General features: G+C 41.6%; 1 protein-coding gene across 2 annotated transcripts in view; it reads right to left on the bottom strand.

Annotated features, from left to right (window-relative positions):
- The window catches only part of JAK1 (Janus kinase 1), a 104,732-nt gene that overhangs the window by 10,731 nt on the left and 72,926 nt on the right, over positions 1 to 21,075 (bottom strand). For both annotated transcript variants that reach the window (XM_084852295.1, XM_084852296.1), the window contains exons 12-23: positions 19,716 to 19,822; positions 17,920 to 18,060; positions 15,910 to 15,997; positions 15,253 to 15,380; positions 13,642 to 13,777; positions 12,097 to 12,248; positions 11,602 to 11,752; positions 10,267 to 10,361; positions 8,746 to 8,938; positions 2,252 to 2,376; positions 1,133 to 1,305; positions 331 to 448 (exon numbers count right to left, since the gene is read on the bottom strand). In XM_084852295.1, the coding sequence (XP_084708421.1) occupies positions 331 to 448; positions 1,133 to 1,305; positions 2,252 to 2,376; positions 8,746 to 8,938; positions 10,267 to 10,361; positions 11,602 to 11,752; positions 12,097 to 12,248; positions 13,642 to 13,777; positions 15,253 to 15,380; positions 15,910 to 15,997; positions 17,920 to 18,060; positions 19,716 to 19,822 (1,607 nt within the window). The remainder of the gene's footprint in view (positions 1 to 330; positions 449 to 1,132; positions 1,306 to 2,251; positions 2,377 to 8,745; positions 8,939 to 10,266; positions 10,362 to 11,601; positions 11,753 to 12,096; positions 12,249 to 13,641; positions 13,778 to 15,252; positions 15,381 to 15,909; positions 15,998 to 17,919; positions 18,061 to 19,715; positions 19,823 to 21,075) is intronic.

Genomic DNA, 21,075 nt, shown 5'->3' with positions numbered 1-21,075 from the left:
TGCAAAAGTTGGGGGGAAATGGAAAAAAACAAGCCTGAGACAGAAGAACGCAGAGAGGCAAATACACAACCACTTTGGTGAGGCAAAATCACAAAACTGAGCTACAAAGGCAGGAAGGACAGTTAAAAGACTGAACTGGAGCAGTGATTTTGCCTTCGACCACTAGGTGGTGCATAAGACCCACCTGATGTACTGTTTACATGCACAAGAGAAACTTACATACATTGATACTTTTACTATTCATATTTTGGAGACAATCCTGAATTATGTTAATATGTTAATTATGTTAATACACAGAACAGAATAAAATTTCCTTTCACAGCTACTTACTGCCATTGGACTGCATTCGGAATCACAATAGGTCAATAGTTCATAGAGGGTCACACCAAAAGACCAAACATCTGAAGCAATATAGAATTTGCTCTGTAGTAAGCACTCAGGGGCATACCTGTAGACACATAAAGTTCCATTTATTATTTTTGGTAGAACTGCTGCACAAAATTCTTGCGTCATTGTGAAATACTAGAATTCTGGGTAGTGGTGGTAATACCACCACAACAGAGATGACTAGCATAATTCCGAAATAACTGATTTATAGACTTAATATTTTTTACACAAAAGTATTATGCATCAGTAGAACAAAAAGGAGCCAAGAAACAAAAATGAATTAAAAATAAAGAGATGACTGATAATGAAGACAAAATATCACACAAAGTGTGCTTTCAGGAAATAACACTTAAAGGCCAATTTACATGTTTCTGCAAGCGGTTCCTATGCCTAGACACTAATGGAAGCATAACGTATACATGGACTGACTGTATTGTATATTCCCATGGATATTCAGGCAAACAATCACCTGTCAGAGTGATACTGAGACTAGAATAGGCAATACAATAGCCTGTTCTTCTGGCCAACTCATATAATCAATCCAAGAGATTCTTACAAAATTATATTTGGCTTTACTGATCAATTTACTGCCTGAACTGGGGCAGGCGGACTTATTCTATGCATCAGGATAATCCATAGTGGTACAGAGAGTGGTTATTCAGTTTTAGCTAACACAGCATCCTATCCCTCATAGCAAAAAATAAAATAAATTGCTAGATTCTTATACTCTCAATACATCTCTTACCAGAACACAGGGCTGTCTCGATCATCATTGACTTTGTAGTATTCCTTATCAGTCTCAATTGCTTTGGTTAGTCCAAAGTCCCCAATCTTTACTCTCTGCTCATTTTCAACTAGAACATTCCTTGCTGCTAGGTCTCGATGAACATATTGTCGAGACCCCAGATAGTCCATTCCCTGATGGGTGAAGAAACACACACAAAAGTTTCAAGTCTGTTTCATTCTCTTGTAATGACTTACATTGCTTTCTACCTCAAAAACCACTACAGGATTTTCTAAAATGTATACCAAATCCTTTTGTTTTGTTAATAATTCAGCACTAATGGTCTGGGCTCTCCAGAGAACTATTTCAATTTTGGAACTGAAACAGATGTTGGTGTGAAGTGAATAGTAGGCTCTTTATGCTAAGTGACCCACTAAAACTCATGGTTTTGCTACAAGCAGTGTGTAAAGGGGGCATTAGCAACAAAGCTTGTTTTAACACAAGGGTGGGCAGTTGATGGTCCACATATTAATATAATCCCCAAATTCTCACTTTCATAAAAGTTCATACATCTCAGCAAAACAGTGACATATGTTAAAACTAAAAACTTGAGCAGAGAAGACGTGAACTACATAAATGGTTTGGGACCAGATTATCTGAAAGACTGACTACACCTTTATGTACCTGCCCACGCCATAAGACTGCCCTGCTTTCTAGCCCATCACCAAGGTTGACCAGGTTGGCAGGTACAATGGACAGGGCCTTTTCAGTGGTCGCCTCAGACTTGTGGGATACTCTCTCCCAAAAACATGGCTTAGCCCCCTCTCTTAAGACTCTTCTGTAGGTCCTAAAGACTTTTATTGATCTTATTGCTGTCCCCTGCAATATATGTTTTTAATCTGATGTTGTTTTTATTATGTTTGTTCAATTGTTTTGTTTTAAACATTTTTATTGTAAGCTGCCTTGTGAGGGCTTGCCCTAAAAGGAGGGGAAGAAATATATGAAAGATTTTTCAAAAGGCTAACAAGGTTGTTTTATTTGTGAATAAAGATTTCAAAAAGCTATTGTGCAACACTTAAAATATTAATGAAAATGTCAAGATACCAACTGTTAACACATTAAAATATAAACAGAGTTTACCTTGCAGATTTGTACAGCGTATTTCAGTTGTTGTTTCACACTGATCTTACTCTTGTTTCGTGGGAGATATTCCTTTAGGCTTCCAGAAGGAAGGAACTCCATTATAAGTTTAATTCCATTTCCACCTTTGAACAAGAAAGCCAGAAATTATCTTAACTTTGAGAGTCAATATTCTTGAATACTTTAAATGTATTCCCCAGTGCGGTTTCATCCAGTGTTTACATACTGTCTTGGCATTACAGGTTAAGAGATGCTTCACACGTGAACTGGAAAAAGGAGAAATCCTGGTTGTTTGTCCACCACATGTTTTTCCAGCAGCTACTATAACAAATGGAGGGAAGATGCATCTGAAAACACATCATAAATGTGCCCAGAGCCAACTGTGGCTTCTACATGCATGTTTACTTGTGTGTTTTCAGACATGACACTCCACTCCATATATTATAGTGACTACTACAGAAATATACAATGGAACTTGGTTTTTCCTGTAACTAGTAATGCAGTCCTAAGACTTTAGGTGTGTATATTTTGTTGCTGATTTTCTTGAAGAGTCCAGTAGATGTAGCCCCAGAGCACAATTACTACATTTGAACACTATTGTTTGAACTGTCACAATTACCTACAGCAGGAAAAAAACACCCAAGATTTTGAAAAACATAATACTAAGGTTACTATTTATTAGGAACTTAGAAATGTAATCCTAGGGCAGTATCCAACTGTGTCCTCCTGTTAGTGCAAAGAACGTTGCGCTAGCTTCTGAACTATGCGCAAGAGAAGAATGTAACTAAAGTTACATTTGCTCAAGCATGGTTGTGCAAGTAGTTTTGCAAAACTCTTGTGCAATGCATTGTGGAACTAGTTACACAACTGCTTGCACCTGTTGCACAACTGCTCACACAACCGGTTGCACAACCAGTTGCACAACTGCTCACACAACTGGTTGTGCAAGCGTAATGGGCAATGGAAAGATTAAGCAGAGCTCTGCTAGCACTATTTGGGTTTGCAGAATGTTGCCGTTGGATACTGCCCCTATGCACATGAACTTGGGAGCAAGTCCCATTGTACTCTGTGGGACATACTTCTGAGTAAACAAGCATAAGATTGGTGTGCTAAGGTATAAGGTTTCAGAATGGGTTCCAAAGCACAACAAAACATGATATATAAACTTCTAAAAAATGAATGGAATTTTTACAATAATTTTTAAAAGTGCAAAAATACATTTTAAAAATTAGTATTTTAAAAATTAATATTTTCATCCATTTCAAAGGTATGCGTCTCCAGCTCTTTCCTTCTCTCAACTCACAGATTTCAGCTCAGGGAACTACTATGGCTGCTCCTGTGCCAGACAAGAGGCCATAAGACAAGCAGTTGGCATGGATTCTTCACCATCTCTGAAGGTCATGTTGCAGGAGGAAGATACCCTTCCTTTTCCTAGGCACGCCCAGAAAGGAAGTACAGGTGCATATCTAGAATTGTTTCCACTACTGGGCAGGAGTTTGTTTTGGGGGAGGGAGCAGATGTCATTTCCCACCCTGCAGCAACAAGTGCAGCAGAAAAATCCACTCCAGGCAATGCAGGACAGTTAACAGAAATTCACAAGGCATTGTGATTATGAGCACCACCTACAAACAAACATTTAAAAATGCACCGCCTAGAGTGGCTTCTATCTTCTCAATAAATTGGCTTTAATCATATTATCATTAGATTAATTTTTAACTAATTCCAAAAAGAATTCAGCAGCCACTAATTTCACCAGTTTGACATTCTCATGTTATGCCAAAATTCCCTCCAAAGTTCAGACTTGTGTTGTTATGGGCTTGGTGCCACCCCTCCCACAAGGTTGCTCCTGCACTGTTTCCTTTCTTCAAAACAAATACAACAGCACTGAAGGACTCGCACTGCATCCTCCATTAAGTTGCAGTGAGTTTGGGGTGGGGCCTGTCATCACAAGCCTGTTTGCTGGGGCCTCTCCCACTGGCTGCTACAACCATCAGCTGAGCAGCCACTCCTCTCTTTCACAGATATTTCAGAGCGGGGGCTGCCAGAGGCAGCGCCTTTGTGCCTGCCTCAGCATTGCACGAAGTGCGGCGCTAAGTGTGCACCTAGCGTTGCACTTGGAGACGCACGGAGGAGCACACGAAGACCCACCCATTGCCTCTCCAGAGATACCAGCAACCAGAGATACCGGCAGCAAATAGCAGCAGCAGAAGAGGGCAGCAGCTTTAAAGACCAGGAAGAAAGGGGCAAATGCAGATCTTATCTGCTCCTTCTTAGCTGTTGCTCTCTTTTATATTGTTCTATATTTTATATTTTAACATTTTAATACGTGCCTGGGAAGTCCATCGAGCAACTCAGGGGGTTGGGGAGGTGCCACCGTAACTGTGGTCACGGGTAGGGGGAAGTATGGTGTTGGGGGATTAACAGGTCAGCTGAGGAGAAGAGGAGCTAGACACCTTATGACTATCCCCTCTTCTTATGACATCCCCCAACAGATGGTTCCTGGCAGCCTTACCAGCTTGCCCTTGGGTCTGGTGGTGCTGCTGTTGGATGCCAGGTCCGCCCAAAATAAAATCTCCCTCATCCATAATTTGATTGTGGATGAGGGGGCTGACCTGGTATGCATTACTGAAACCTGGGTGGGGAAACTGGGAGGGGTCAGTCTCCCCCAGCTCTGCCCTCCTGGGTACTCAGTGCAGCACCAACACCGACTTAAGGGTCAGGGAGGGGGAGCTGCCGTGATCTATAGGAATTCAGTCCCTCTCTCCAGGCTTCCTGCTCATTCAAGTGCAGATCTTGAGTGCTTGTACCTTGTGCTGGGTACCCAGGACAGATTAGGGATTCCGCTGGAGTACCACCCACCCTACCTGAGCTGACTCCCTGCCTGAGCTGACGGAGGTGGTCTCAGACTTGGTGTTGACGATCCCTAAGATGATGGTCCTGGGGGATCTCAACTTCCATGCCGAGGCCACTGTATCCAGGGCAGCTCAGGACTTCATAGCTGCTATGACAACCATGGGGCTGTCCCAACATATCATTGGCCCAACAAATGTAAAAGGACACATGCTTGATCTGGTTTTCTCGACTGGGCAGGAGGATGGTGATCTGAAAGTGAAGGAATTAACACCTGTCACTTTGTCATGGTCAGATCACTTCCTGATGAGGTTTAGACTCTTGGCAGCCTTTCCCCTCTGCAAGGGTGGGGGACCTATTAAAATGGTCCACCCCTGGAGATTGATAGATTCTGATGGATTCCAGAGGGCTCTGGGGGATTTTCCTGCTGGTATGGCTGGTGCTCCAGTTGAAGCCCAGGTCACTCTTTGGAATGCAGAGATGACTCGGGCAGTTGACACAATCGTGCCCGAGTACCCTCTCCCTCTGAGCAGAGCCCGGCCAGCTCCTTGGTATACACCTGAGCTGAGGGCAATGAAGCAAGAAGGGAAATGGCTAGAACGCAGGTGGAGGAAAACTCGTGCCGAGTCTGACCGAACACAGGTAAGAGCTCACTATCGAGCCTACTCTGTGATGGTGAGGGTGGCAAAGAGACAGTTCTTTTCCACCAGCATTGCATTTTCTCAGTGTTGTCCAGCAGAGCTTTTCCAAGTGGTTTGCAGCCTGTTATATTCTGGGCCAGGGAGAGAGACTTTGGAACCCTCAGTTGCATGCTGTGACAAGTTTGTACGTCACTTTGAAGATAAAGTCGCTCAGATTTGTCATGAATTCGACACAACAATTGTCCAATCGCAGTTCCATTGGTAGAGGCGTTCAGAGCACCGTCTGGTCCAGTTTTATTGGATGAGTTTCAGTTATTGAGGCCTGAGGATGCGGACAAGGTGCTTGGCCAAGTCTGATCAACCACTTGTGTACCACTTGTGTGCTTGACCCTTGCCCTTTGAGGCTTATTACATAAAACAAGGAGGGGATGTCTGGCTGGGTCCAGGAGGTTGTAAATTCCTCCTTGAGAGTGGAAGTGGTGCCAGCCTCTTTACTACTACTACTGCTACTACTACTACTATTCAGGCTTTTGGGAATGAAGTGTAGAACTGTTGTATTGATATAAAAGATTGTTTTACTAAATTGTAATATTGTATAATAGATATAGTTTTTTAAAATAGAATACCATTGGAGGTTGGGAGATGTTGGAGTTTAAATTTAATTCTTAAGGAGGGGAGAGAGGGAGGGAAGGGGAAATAACTTGTTTCTTTTTTGCTGACTTCCTTTCCTCCTCTCCTTTCTTTTTTCCTTTCTTTCTTCCCTTTCTGTTATTATGGTGTCCTAACTAAAATATTGTATGGATGAGAACTGAAGTATTGGATAGGTTGTTGGTAATTTCTGTAGTGTTTATAAAGATAAAATAAATAAAATATATATTAAAAAAAAGAGAGAGTGGAAGTGGTGCCGGCCTCTTTAAAAGCAGCGGTAATCAGACCACTCCTGAAAAAACCTAACCTGGACTCGGAGGACGTTAACAATTATAGGCCAGTGGCCAACATCCCCTTCCTGGGCAAGGTGTTTGAACAGGTCGTTGCAGGATAGCTCCAGGCACTGTTGAATAAAACGGATTATCTAGATCCATTTCAATCGGGCTTCAGAGCTGATTTTGGAACGGAAACTGCCTTGGTCGCCCTGTGGGATGACCTCTGCTGGGAGAGGGACAGGGGGAGCGCGACCCTGTTGATTCTCCTGGACCTCTCAGTGGCTTTTGATACCATCAACCATAGTATCCTTCTGGAGAGGCTGTCTGGGTTGGGAGTTGGAGGCACTGCACTGCAGTGGTTCCACTTGGATGGCCGATTCCAGAAGGTGGTTCTGAGAGATTATTGCTCTGCACCATGGCAATTATGCCATGGGGTTCCATAGGGCTCTATTTTATCCCCCATGCTGTTTAACATCTACATGAAACTGCTGGAGAGGTTATCCAGAGGTGTGGGCTGAGGTGCCATCAACATGCGGATGACACCCAGCTCTACCTCTCTTTCTCATCAAACCCAGGTGAGGCAGTGGCTGTCCTGAATCAGTGCCTGGTAATGGACTGGATGAGGGCCATTAAACTGAAACTCAATCCAGACAAGATGGAGGTGCTGTTAGTGGGTGGTTTGTCTGCCCAGCCAGCTGATATTCAACCTGATCTGGAGGGGGTTGTACTCCCCCTAAAGGCTCAGGTTCATAGTTGGGGGGTGCTCTTGGACCCAGAACTATCACTTAAGGCACAGGTGAACTCAGTGGCACAGAGCACTTTTTATCAGCTTAGGCTGGTATACCAACTACGCCCTTATCTGGACAGAGATACCTAGCTACAGTTATCCATGCTCTATAACTTCTCATTTGGATTACTGCAATGCGTTATACGTGGGGCTGCCTTTGAAAACCATCTGGCAACTTTAGCTAGTCCAAAAGAGAGCAGCAAGATTGTTAACAGGTACTGGCCAACGAGCTCATATTACACCGGTACTTTTCCAGCTGCACTGGCTGCCAGTCTATTTCTGGGCCCGATTCAAAGTGCTGGTATTAACATTCAAAGTCCTTAACGGCTTGGGGCCAGGTTATCTGAAGGATTGCCTCCTCCCAAATGTGCCTGCCTGGACCTTAAGATCATCCTCAGCGCTCCTTCTCTGTGAGCCCCTGCCAAAGAAAGTGAGGCAGGTGGCTACTAGGAGGAGGGCTTTCTCTGCTGTGGCACCCTGGCTGTGGAATGAGCTCCCTAGGGAGGTTCGCCTGGCACCCACTTTGTATTCCTTCTGGCGCCAGGTGAAGACCTTTTCATTTTCCCAGGCATTTTAGCTTTCTAGTCTTTTAGCTTTGCTGTTTTAAATCTGTATTTTAAATATCTGCATCGCTGCTAAGTTTTATTCTAGTTATATTGTTATAGTGTGGTTTTAATGCTTTAATATTTTATATTGTTTTACTGTGTGCTTTTTGGTTTTAATTTTTGTGAACTGCCCATACAGCTTTGGCTATTGGGCGGTGCAGAAATGAAATAAATAAATAAATAAATAAAGCCCCCCAAATGCTCTCACAGCAGCAGCAGTCCAGGTCAAGATCTGTGGGAAATTGAAATTCAGGGGCCCTGAGAAACTACATATCCCAGATATGCTGGGATGCTGTTGTGTCTGAGTTATGGAGTATAATGGAAACCTTGGTGCTAGCTTCAGAATCACTACTGCTGCACCTTAAGAGAGCAGGGAAAGAGGTGATAAGGATGGTCATCGTTGCAACAGGATCTGAAATGTGTAATGGGATTGGAAATACAATCTATTTTATTGAAAATAATTCATTTCAGCTGATCTCCTCCTGAATTGAGACAGAAGGCATGACTAATCCATCACTAGTTATGTCAGCATGCTTTGACCACTATTATGGTTGAGCTATATCAGTTGCTTTATTGCTAAAATTGAGTAGTCAATCTCTCCTTAATAAACTGTTTGGAAAAAGGGACCATAATTTAAAGAAATTAATTTAAGAAACCTGGGATGAGAAATGAAAACATTTTTAGTTACCATCTTCAGTGCAGATTCCTTTGTATTTTACAATGTTTTCATGATAAAGGTTCCTCAGAATTTCAATTTCTTTCTTTAGGTCAGCAATATGGTTCCCACCACACTCAGGTTTCAACGACTTTACTGCCACTTGTTCTCCTGTATTATCACCTTCAGGATCATACCTGCAGAGTTCAACTTTGCCAAAATGACCCTGATTTTAAGAGGGAAAATAAAAAATAGCCATGTCATACAATAAATCAGCCATTACAGACTTGTTTTGCAAAATAAGTAGCTGCCTAACTTAGTAAGATGTTTTGATTATACCAAAGGTGGTTTTATCTTCACAATCAGCCACCACCACAACTGGTGGTCTCCACTATTTGAAAGTTCCACAGAAGATAAATGGGAATCAAATCACCTTTCGTTTCTTTTACATAGGGCCGAAAGAGCTTACACTTTATTGCTTAGTGCAGGGGTCCCCAAATTTTTTGGACTCAAGGGCACATTTTGAAATTTGAGAAACTGCAATGGGCACCACCATAAAATGGCTGCCATGGAGGCCTCGCTAGTCAAAAAAGACAAATAATTGGCCAAGAAACTGAGTACAAGGCAGAGGTTGGATCTGAGCTCCAAAACACAAACCAACTGTTTTGAACCACACGGTTTTCGGCTCCAACACCTATTTCACAGAGACAGGTAACTTGGCCAGTAAACTCTGTACAAGGCAGTGTGAGGTCTGAGCCCCACAAGCCAAACTATTTATTTGTTTCCACATCTCGCCCCCTTTTTTCAGCAGGTGGCTGAAAAGCAAAACACCCACTTCCAGCTGCCCTGCCCTGCCCTCTTCCTTTCCTTTCCTTCCTACAAATGCTGGCATTCTGGAATAAGGAGAGGAGAGAGGGCAGGGCAGCTGGAGGCCTGCACTTTTTCAGTGTGCCAAGCCAAGGTAAAGAAACACTGAGAGAAGGTAAGGGGCATTTGAGGAACCAATGGAGGTGTCTAGGGGCACAGGGGTGCCACACTGGGGGTCCCAGGGTTAGTGGATCTGGGGGTATTAGTCAATAATTATTATATCTGGGGGTATATAAAGCAATAATCAAGCACAGTGCCTATACGCTTGTGTGAAGCACTTTCCCTCACTGAAGAAATTACTACAATCAAAATTAGATCCTGGGACTTATAGATGAGAGCGACAGGTTTGAGTCCTGGCACATCTCTCTCTTCAGAAACTAGCAACTGTGTTTTTCTTTGCCCTTATGGGAATTCACAAGCACCATGGAGGTATGTACAGCATTTACATTCGGTTCCATCAGAAGGGATCATGCCATACTTGGCTCTCTGTAAACGTGCAAACAAATCCACTACCCTGCACAAAGAAACAGCAAAACAACATAATTCCATCTCAAGAAGCACTTTTGAAACTAGAACAAGCAGAATGTTGAATAACGACCGCAGTAAAAATACAGTTCAGCTATGTTTTGGCATACTATTGCTACCAGCTAATCTTCAATAAATACTGAGTAGTAGTAATAAACATACCTCTCCTAAGTCACGAATCCGCTTCAAAAAACGTTTTTCAAAAATGGTGGGATCAATCTCTGCATTAGGCTTCTTCTCAGAGACAATATCAGGATCTGACATAGATAAGAACAGCAGTGTGGCACAAGTGAGCACTCAATCTTGAATTTTCAAAACTCTTTACACTTGGGGTTTACTATGTATTAGGACACACACCACTATCTTGCTGAATGTGCTGTTCCATGTGCCAATGGTGTGTTTACCCTCCCCTGTGCGCCAAATGATGAAATATTAAATGATGAAAACTGTTGTTTCTTCCCATACCATGGGAAATTCTTTCAGAAAGGAGGAAGTTGCAAATGGCAAACGGAAATAAGTAGTGTTTGAGGACAGAGATCAGAAGCCACCTGCTCAACTCTGAACTTGTAGAGTAAACTTACTCTCCTTGTTGCAGAACTAACAGCCAGCCAGCCCTGCCTGCAGAATCACAACCGCAGGACTGGGCAAGACTGCTTACAGCTGCCTCTCATTGTATACTAAGGTCTATGGGAGTGGGGAGTTGTTCTGTGTTATAGCACTGTCAAAAAATATTGACCTCGTTCACTTGTCATCAACCATCCAGGGTTTGATAACCATGGGTTGATGAAAATGCAGCGGGAGTGAGCATAAGTGCTAGTTCTTGTGCACCTGCCTTCTCCTGCTGTGAAAAACAACCCAAGGACACTTTGTCCCGGGTTGTCATGATGTTAAAGAGACCAGAATTCTTAGTTGTTGGGGGATAAAGAAACCCAGATTTTGAACTTCATGGACCCCCCAACAACCCAGACTTCCGCGTTTGGGTGTAGCGACAAACAACTCAGGGACAGAATGTCCTTGGGTTGTTTATTGCAGTGGGAATTGGTGGCTGGGAACCAGCACACAAGCTAACTCCCACTGCATTTTCATCAACCCAAGATTAACAAACCCTGGGTTGTTGACCACATGCAAACCAGGCCATAGAAAAGAGGAGTTGATGGAGTACCAGTATTTAGGTGAGGCAGAGCTGGATAGCTTCACTCTTACCTAACAAAGGATGTTTCCTTAGCTGCTGAACACAAAACTTACTCCATGGCAGCTACGTTCCAGATAGGATCTGTCTACAGAGCTTAGTATATGAATCTACCACAGAACTATCTTACCAGTATTTTCTGAACAGCAAACCCCTTCCATGCCCCTGGAGGACTACACAATAAGGTTTTTAAACTGCTATGAAGGTGCTAGCATATTCAGTTATGTTAAAAAATCCCACTGAGTAAAGAAAAGTAATTTACTACTGAACTATTATGAAGAAGGAAAATAAGCAAAAAAAGTCCTTACTTTGTTCTTCTAGCTTGTTGATATCTCGCATAATTGCTCTAAAGAATGGCCTTTGATTAGGGTCATAGTGCATGCATTGTTTCATCAGATCAGCTAGCTCCTTGCAAGATGGGGCTGGAAGTGTGAAATGCCCTTCATAAAACCTCTCCTTCTGCAAGATCGGATAGGAACAATTGCATTATTCATAGAATTAGGAAACGTTCTTCTCTATGATCCCAAACTTGACAAGAGACTTCCACCAGGAAAGTTTTCAGTAGCTGAGCTCCTATCAGTGAACCTGTGGTTTTTTCAAAATTAAATTTCCAACTGTGATTGATCAGCCTTGTGATAGAACATGATTTGTGTTTCTAAACCCCTACTGCACTCTAAGAAGAGGACATTCAACTTATAACTTCACTTGTCCTACAAGCTTTCTATTAGAGAGCTAAAATGTATTTCCACAAAAAACCAGTCTAGTAAGAAAGGAATGCATACCTGAAACCCCCAAAGCCTTACCTCTGCTAATGTCTTGTCTTTAAGTGGCATTTCTCCATTGTAGCAAATTTCCCACAATGTTGTACCAAAACTCCATTTATCTGCTGCCACACTTAATTTTTTTGTGTCTTCAACACATTCTGGTGCAAGCCAAGGGATACGTTCAACACATTCTTAAACAAAGCAAAAGGGTGGGAAGAATTTTGGAGTTTATTATGGTATGGAGGGCCTAAATACATGGTGTGTTGCAGGTTACCTTTGAAAGTGAATATAGTTTCAGGAGATCACTTACAACTCAAGCACAGAACTATAATAGAAATGTCTGTTTTAAGAAAGAAAATGCATACAGGAAAAGGACCTGGATGCAGTTATGGAGTATGTGTCTTCTGCAATTTGTTTTATAATTCAGACATATCTTCAAAAATCTTTCTATAGAAATACCTATCATGGGAGGGGTACTGTATCTTCCTGGCAGGGTAAACAGTATTGTAGGCAAGTCTGTGGATGATACCCAGTTTTTCAGGATGGTGAAATCCCAAGCAAACTGTGAAGTGCTCAAAAATGACCTCTCTAAACTGGGCAAAAAAGTCAACAAAATGGCAAAAAGAGTGTAAAGCTATCACATCGGGATAAATAATCTTTGTTCCACATATACGCTGATGGAACAGAATTACCTGTGACCTTACAAGAAATAAATCTTGGGCTGTGATAGAAAGTGCATTGAAAGTGTCAACTCAAGCAGTCCAAGGCAAACTTGTGTTGGGAATAATTAGAAAGGGACTGAAACTAAGATGGCACATATCATTACACCATTATATTAGTCTATGATGCAATCACATTTTAGAATACAGTATGCCATTCTAGATGTTCCATCTCAAAAAGGATTGTTACAGAGCTGGAAAAAAGATAACTAAAAGAATCAGGAGTTGGAACATATTCATCCGAGGAAAGGCTAACACATCTGGGCCTTTTTAGTTAAAAAAAAATATGACAAAGCAGTGGCGTGGGAAAGAATTATAAAACTATCAGTAATGAAATTTTGTTCTGTACACATATATGTACGGTTCTGGCTGCTACTGGCAATGCCTCCCTCCCCTATAGCCAAGCCTGAAGAGACAAGAGAACTCCCACAATGAAATACTCCAGCCCAGGTGCAGATTGCCTTGCTGTCCTGGAATGCTCACTTCTATTAGGAGGTAAACTTTATCCCTTTTCTCAGCAAGTTTTCTTGGTCTCTCATAACACTAGAACTCAGCATCATCCAATGATGTTTATTGGCAGCCAGTTCAGGAATGGCAAAAGTAATCACTTCATCACAGAAAGTGTAATTAAGTTATGAAATTCACTTCCACACTGTGGGCAAGGTAGTACTTCTAAGACTAACCTTTTAGTTACAATACCTAATAATGGCACAACTTGGGATGAGGTATAGATTCCACGTACTTCTCCTAGTATAGGATTCCTGGGAAACTAGCTAGTGCTGACACACCTGCTAGACATACAGAGTGTTAGCATACTGGTAGTGCAGAAACATGCATAAGAACAGAATTATGATCCAGGACATACCTTGTCTAGACAGCACCGTTATTGGAATTCCTGGGTCACTCAGTTTTATGAAAGGTTCATATTCGTTGTCAATTCCTTCTCTTGCCAACAGTATGTTTTTTGTGCACACATTTCCATGTACTAAATCTTTGTCCTCCTGCATTTTCAACAGAATATTAATTAGCATGTTCCAGTCATGCTGTCCAAATGCACTGAATACATTTTGAATAGTCTGAAAAAGATACTTAAAGTAACAATTCACGGAACACTATGATTTGGACCCTAATGTTAGTTACCAAGGAAGTTTGTGGAAGGGATATTTCTTGTCCCTTCCTTCCTGCCACCAGCAGTCCCCATGCCCCATCCTCCTCCAGGGGGCTTTTCAGGAGGCGCAGATGACTGCAGGATGAGGGGTGATGCAGACAGGAAGCTTTCTTTCTGAGAACTTCCTTAAACTATCCTTAGGTCTAAGACAGGGGTGGGCAACTTGTTTTGGCCTACAATTCCCATCAGCCCTATCCAGCAAAACCAATAGTGAGTGATCATGGGAGTTGCAGGCCAAAACATCCGGAGGGGCACAAGTTGCCCCTCCCCCCGAAAGCCAAAGAATCTGGAATCTGTCACCACTCTGGAATCTGTTTAGATGCAAAGTGGTATATACATGTTGTAAATAAATAAATGAAAGAGTAGTTGCTCTGGAGGTATAATACTGAAGTATAATAGTGCTGTATAATACAAATACAGCATGGTCAATTCATAGATGGATTTTTCAAAGGGGGTAAGGATTATCATATATATTAACAGTGATCACCCTCTGGAGAGGTTCTTGGGGCAGATTTTGGCATTTCTGCCATGTTAAAGTATCTATTTAAAGACTTACTGGTTATTGTCAGATTGTCATCCTTATGTTACAGATAAAACAGCTTTGTTTGCTAAGGAAGTGCAATATATTCATGCAGTCACTCTGACCACCATCACGGTTAACTGTGCAGGCAATATGTTAACTTGACTCATGTTTTTGGTCTGTTACTACATGATGTTTTTAGTTCCAGAATGTCACTATCCTTGCACAGGCTTGGGAAAGCCCAAGGTTTACAGAAGAAAATTTTTTTTTAGAAAACACTCTCCACAAAACTTCCCAATGAGAACTAAGCATGCTCAGTGGACATAGAATGCTGGTTGACTGTCAGGGATGGAGGGATGCAGAAAATCAGTGGGGAGAGGAATGGGAATGGAACACCTGAAGAGTTGCTGGACACCTGAAAATGGAACATTCCACATTTCAATATCTGTTGTTATCCATATATATATATATATATATATATATATATATATATGGGGATAACATTTCCTTATCTTGTGTGTGTGTGTGTGTGTGTGTGTGTGTGTGTGTGATCTATGCCTGCTCAATGTTCAGTTACAGGAGTTAAGGAAGATGTCCCAAATCATACTAAGTTAAAACAGCAGAGATCATGAGTATGTTATTGATAACTGGCTTTTCAGAAGACATATCAAATGCAAGTTAACAATAAAATTGTGAAGAGATTTGCCTAGCTGTATTGAATGAGCATTTTGTGGTACAGAAGATTTGACAGAAATCATTGCAATTGGTAGATAACATCTAGGACTTACCAGATAGCTTAATGCACTTGCCAATTGTTTTGCTACTTTGAATTTCCAAGGAGTTGTAAGCATGTCACTCTTGCGGTGCATAAAAAGATCCAGAGGCCCAAACTCGACAAATTCTTCCACCATAATGTCTGAAACCAAAGGGAAAATATTAGTGCCATAGGAAAAGCACATGTAATTCTGGCTTCAATGCATTTTTACTATATAAGGAAGTCACACAAATGAAATCTTTTAGGAAAGTTGCATTTTGAAACATGCACTGAAATAGATTTTTTAAAATTTAAAGCTGGGAAGCTGGGAAAAATAAGAAAAGAAATTAAGGTAAGGTCCACATTCCCTTAGTGGTAATTGTTGGGGGTTGCATGCCAGCGATGGACAGACCGAAGTTAGTGATGGGTAAAGCTAGAGCCAAAAGAGGGCAGAGTCAACCCTTCTCTTTCTCTTTCTACCACCTCCTCCTCCATCTCTCTTCCTTCTCACCAGTGGGCTGCTGGGAAGGAACACACAGCTCTTACCAGAGGTCTGAGCTGATCACTTGCAGAAGGTTTCTGAAATTAGTCTGAGGGCCCTAGGGCTGCAGGTTGCCTTCCCCTGTTCTATGGCAACCAATTCAATTATCATTTCTACTTGAAAAGTTGTATTCAGAGAGAATTTACTTACTTTCTACATCACGGACACAAACTCCATGAAGAAGGACAATGTGCTTGTGGGAAATTTGTCTCATCATGCTTGCTGTCTCAAAAAAAGCCTATTAAAATACACAAATTTCAGGGGGTAACAAAGCAGAAATTTAAGATCAACACAATTATGAAAGCATGAAGCAACAGTGAAAGTCTAGAGATAGCAAATATTCAGACAGTAACTGTAATTTCAGTAATGTGCCTGTGTTTACATTACTCCTTGCGCTTTCTCTAATCCATGAGCAAAATTCTGCTCACAAAAAACTGTAGCCCAGATTAATCAAGAATTAGGTCTCACATCAAGTTCTGCAGCCACAGAAAAACCCTTGGAGTGATTATTATGGTTATATACCATTGCAAATAACCCCATAAGAACTGGCTGAAGACCTACATAGTTGAAGTTCTTAGGACTATCTGCAACCAAGCTGTGTACATGATCAAATTTGTACCCAAGTGCAATTTGTTCACTCACAGCTACATAGAAAGGATCACTTTACACACTTCATTAGTAGGTACATGTTAGACATATGTCAGAGCTAAAATGGCAAGGTTTTATGAATATATTTAAGTTTATTTCGATATACATTTACTCTGTGAGCACATTGTAAGGAATTCAGTCTGCTGTTAGAACTTTAGTAGAATCCCAGTTTAAGGATCCACTGTCAGACCCAGGAAGAATTGGTTCCAAATCCCAGCATCTCTAAATCTAGAATAATGATGGGCTACGGTCACCATGTTCCAGTGACAGCATTTCCAACTGAGAAGGAAATGCTGATGTCTATCACCAAGCTTGGGGATAGAGAAGTCAATACACCTGAACAAATTTCAGGCTCTATCTCCACTGGGCAACTGTTTCCAAAATGTGGAAAGACTCACAAGCAATCCAACTGAATTTAAAGCCTAATTTTGATCTAACAAGACACACATTAGGGTATGGAAAATCTGACCCCTTATATAGGAAAGCCTTACAAAAGACTTTGAAATGGAACCTGGAATAACTGGGGGATGGAGGAAATAAAGTAGTAGTAAATGTTAAACATAGGAACAATCCTTACTGCATATCTAGATCAAGAAGAGGGATGCAGATTTCCCATTACTCCCCAAGCTGGACAGAGTTCCTCTTCTCATAGGTTATTTGAGGAGGGGAAATGACAAGACCCATCCGTTTGCAGTGCATCAGCGAAGATAGAAGGGCCCTCTCCCACCTGCCTATAATGCACTGTGCTGCAGGCACAAAAAAATTAAATTCTTCAAAATAGCAGAAACATAGATGATTTGCCAGACTCTATTGGCTTATGAGGAGTGTCAGCTTGCAGTATTCATTAAGTGACGTGCCCCAGTAATGTGCCCTTCAGGAAGCACCAGCTAGCTTGCAACATTAGAGGAGGCCTGTCTCACAAAGGACTATCTCCTTTTATCTTGCAATGACAAATAGGAAAAGCCCATGCCTGAAATATTTCATCACCATCTAAGCAAGGGATAATGATTTCCCATCTTCTCAATGAGTACCTCAGTTACCAACAGAGATTTGGGAAGCTCCATACCTAATGGGCAATATTTGACAATAGGAGATAGTCCCTTGTAGCACAAAGAAAACTATAATATGCGAGGTATTTTATTTTGTATTAATGTAGCTTCAGAAACATTTGGATAAACCAGTCTTCCCTAACCAGATACCTTCCAGATGTGTTGAACTACAACTCCCACCATCCCTAGCCATCATGGCCTATGGCAATCCTGGCTGGAATGTTGTGAGTTGTAGTCCAACACATCTGGAGGACACCACATGATTGAGAAGCCTGGGATAAACTCTCACCTCTATTACTTATACATGGTTACATGCTCCAATATCAAAGGTGTTCAGAATAGTGTGCAATTTGTATTTATTGTCTTCTATTACAAATGTCAATGTTAAAAACTGCATATAAAAGAAAATTAGCAGCAAGGACATCAGCCATTTTATAAAGTGAGCCTACAGAGGGGAACCTACCAGAGAAATGTCTCTGTGGCTGGGGTCCAAGACTTTAAGGAGAACTTTCATCGCCTTTTCACTGTGATAACTTTCATCATCCTTATAGCTAAGAATCCCAGAGTAAATCTGCGTTCTTGTTCCTCTCCCAAGATGTTCACCCTAAAATATAATTTTAATCCAGCAGTTAGAAATTTTGGCAAATTTACCCATTTGTTTGTTTTAGGGCGCAATCCTATGCATATTTTGACAGAGAAAAGGCCTACAACTCCTAGCATTCCCCAGCCAGCCAGGATTGTGCCTTAGTAAAACATACATAATCAGTCACCACAGAGGAAACACATTAAAACTTATTTTGCAGTTTGGGTTTTCATTATAAGAGGTGTTAATAAGAGGTAGGATGCTAGAGATACTTCTGCATGAATATCAAATGAGTCCAACGTGATGGATATAATTATAAATTCTATCTAATTAATTAATAACTGGCTTATTTACACTTACAAGATATGTATACAATTATTTTAAAGTAATAGAAAGCAATGTAAGTTGGGTTGCTGTCATTTTTTAAATTGCAATTCACATTGGTGGGATAGCCGTTGTGCTAATTTATACGCAAGTATATTCTAGAGTCACAGTAATGGTCTGCAAATTTCAGTAAGATCACTCTCTGTCTCCATTATGAGAACAAGCCACAGAGAATCTCGAGGTTTCATGCTCTCCCTCCCCTCTCCTTCTCTGGCACAACTATGAAGAGAGAACTGCTTCCCCTATAGATTAAATGCAGTTTAGTATGTCCCTTACTCTAAACTGTGGTTAATCTCAGCTATGGTTTGTTGAAACAAGACAGCTTCATAACTCGTGATTTGAGGTTGGCTTGTTTCAAACAAACCATAGGTAAGTTTAACTTAACAAGGACTGGATGACACAGCAAGCTGTGGTTAAGCTAAAATGGAAGTGGAAACTTTTGAACTTCTTGCCATTGTGCCAGAGGAGGAAGGAAGAGGGGAGCACATGAGCTTAGGGCAAAGCTAGATTAAGTATTACATCCAAGCCAACCTTATATATCTGTACTTGGCAAGATCTTGAATGTCATATGCATTACTGTTATTAAAGCAGTCTTTTTTCAAAGCAAATTTATATGAATAATCTCTCATCTAAAAAGAAACCTGGTCCATAATTCTCTTTCTAACAATAGGTTAGAAAAGATATTTTGTCTGATTAACAGTAGTGCATAGAACAGGGGTAGGCAAGCTTTTGGGGCTGTGGACACATTTGGCAATTTGAGAACCTGTCCTGGGCACCACCACAAAATGGCTGCCATGGGAAACATGGCAAAGGACATGTAATCTGCCTAAAATTACTGAGTACTAGGCAGATGTGGGGTCTGAGCCCCAACACAAAACAAATCCTTTGAACTTGCAGTTTTCAGCACTGACAGAAACATATTTCACAGCAATCTCAGTTGCTGGAAAGAAAATATGTTAATTTGAAAAAGTGAGAGAGGTCGGGCACCTTTGTTGCTGCCAAGAAAGCTGTCTAGGGTTGCACCATGTTGCCTACCCTGGCATATAGTAACATGCAAGATTTAGAAAGGGAGAAGGGCAGTTATGAAAATTTCTATCATCAAAGAAACGTGGAGGTGCATAGTAACTTGAACGTTCATCACAGATTTTAATATCAGTTACTTAAATAGAGATTGTGGGGGTGAAGTGAGCAGACCATTGCTGCATTTTTTTAGATATTAGTGTTAAGCAGTTCTCAAAGAACAACAGGAAAGCATATGTTCATGAAATGTGTTAAATTCTACAATTGCTTACTTGTTCTATTTCTTCTTTAAGAATTCGATGGAAGCTCAGCTGACCTAAAGGACATACTGGTTGCCATTCTTGGGATTTCTTTGTAGCCACTAGCAAATTAGAGATTTCTGGAAAGAAAAATAAGTCCTCTCTTCAAACAGATTCATTTCCCTACTTGTTATGAGATTTGCAGAATACTAGGTGTTAGCAATCTTCATAACGATAGCCCACACTGGGATAATTGCATCAGAATTAAAACATGGAGACTATAAACTTCAGCATAGCCCTGCTCAGACTGCATAGAGGCTAGAGTCTAAATATAGGGTTGATATAGGAAACACAAGTTAAAATCCCCATTCAATTATGATACTCACTGAACAATTTTGTGCAAGTTACTCTCTCTCAACATAGTAACTCAACGTTGTTGCAAGGCTAAGGGCGCAATCCTACAGGGATAGGCGGCTGCCTCCAAACTCAGAGGCTACTGCCTATCTAATGCAGGAAAGGAGAAGCACGAAGGGGATCGTTCCCTCCACGCTTCTCCTGCCCCGCATTTGCGGCTAGACAGCCGATTTCAGCTGTCTAGTCACGGGAAGGCGGAGCGTGGGAGGAGGCTGCCAGACAACACATAGGATGTGTCGTACTGGCATTTCTGCCTTCCCCGCCCCGGAACGCCCCCCAGAATGCCCCAGTTTGGCCGCTCCATGCTGCTCTTCCAAGCATGGAGCTCCGAGGTCAGTTCCTGGAAAACCACATATCCTATGGCCGTCTAGCCATAGGATTGCTCCCTAAGTTGCTCTGAATTCTTTAGATGAAATGGCAGGATATAAACTTAAAAGAGTGAATATCTAAGACAGAAATACTTCAGAGGGCACTAATAGGCCAGCTCAAGAATGTTAGTTTGATACAGCATATTACACTTAAAGGAACATCTAATTATTGGAATACTTCTGCCGTGCAGTAGATTGCCATTGAAATATCGCACACAGAGGAACATTCACTTTCGTCAATGCAAAAGTCATTATTATTTGGTAGCCTGCCTTTCTTTGAAGGAGCTCAGAATGGCTGTTTGGCCTCCCTGCCACTCTTTAAGGCAAAGGTGCAGAACCTCTTTCAGCCCCAGGGTCGAATTCCATTTCAGAGAAGCTCTCAGGGGGCTGCATTCCAGTGGCAGGTGGAGCCAATGGCAAACAGAACAGGGCCCCAAATACCAAAAATAGTAGCATATGTTAACTTAAAGCTCTTACTTCCAGTAGCTACGCATTAGGAGAAGCATTTCAAATGTTTAGAATAGAAATAGAACCACATAAAAGCCTGGAAATCATCAGTTGCTCAGTACTCAGGGAAAGGGGTGAGACCCCGGGAAGGGGAAGAGGCTTTC

Source organism: Heloderma suspectum, chromosome 4 (genome assembly GCF_057233095.1).
Source record: "Heloderma suspectum isolate Gila_16-S chromosome 4, 16-S_ref, whole genome shotgun sequence".
Lineage (NCBI taxonomy): Eukaryota > Metazoa > Chordata > Lepidosauria > Squamata > Helodermatidae > Heloderma > Heloderma suspectum.
Note: the sequence above shows the minus strand (reverse complement) of the source record. Positions and strands in the feature narration are given on the sequence as shown.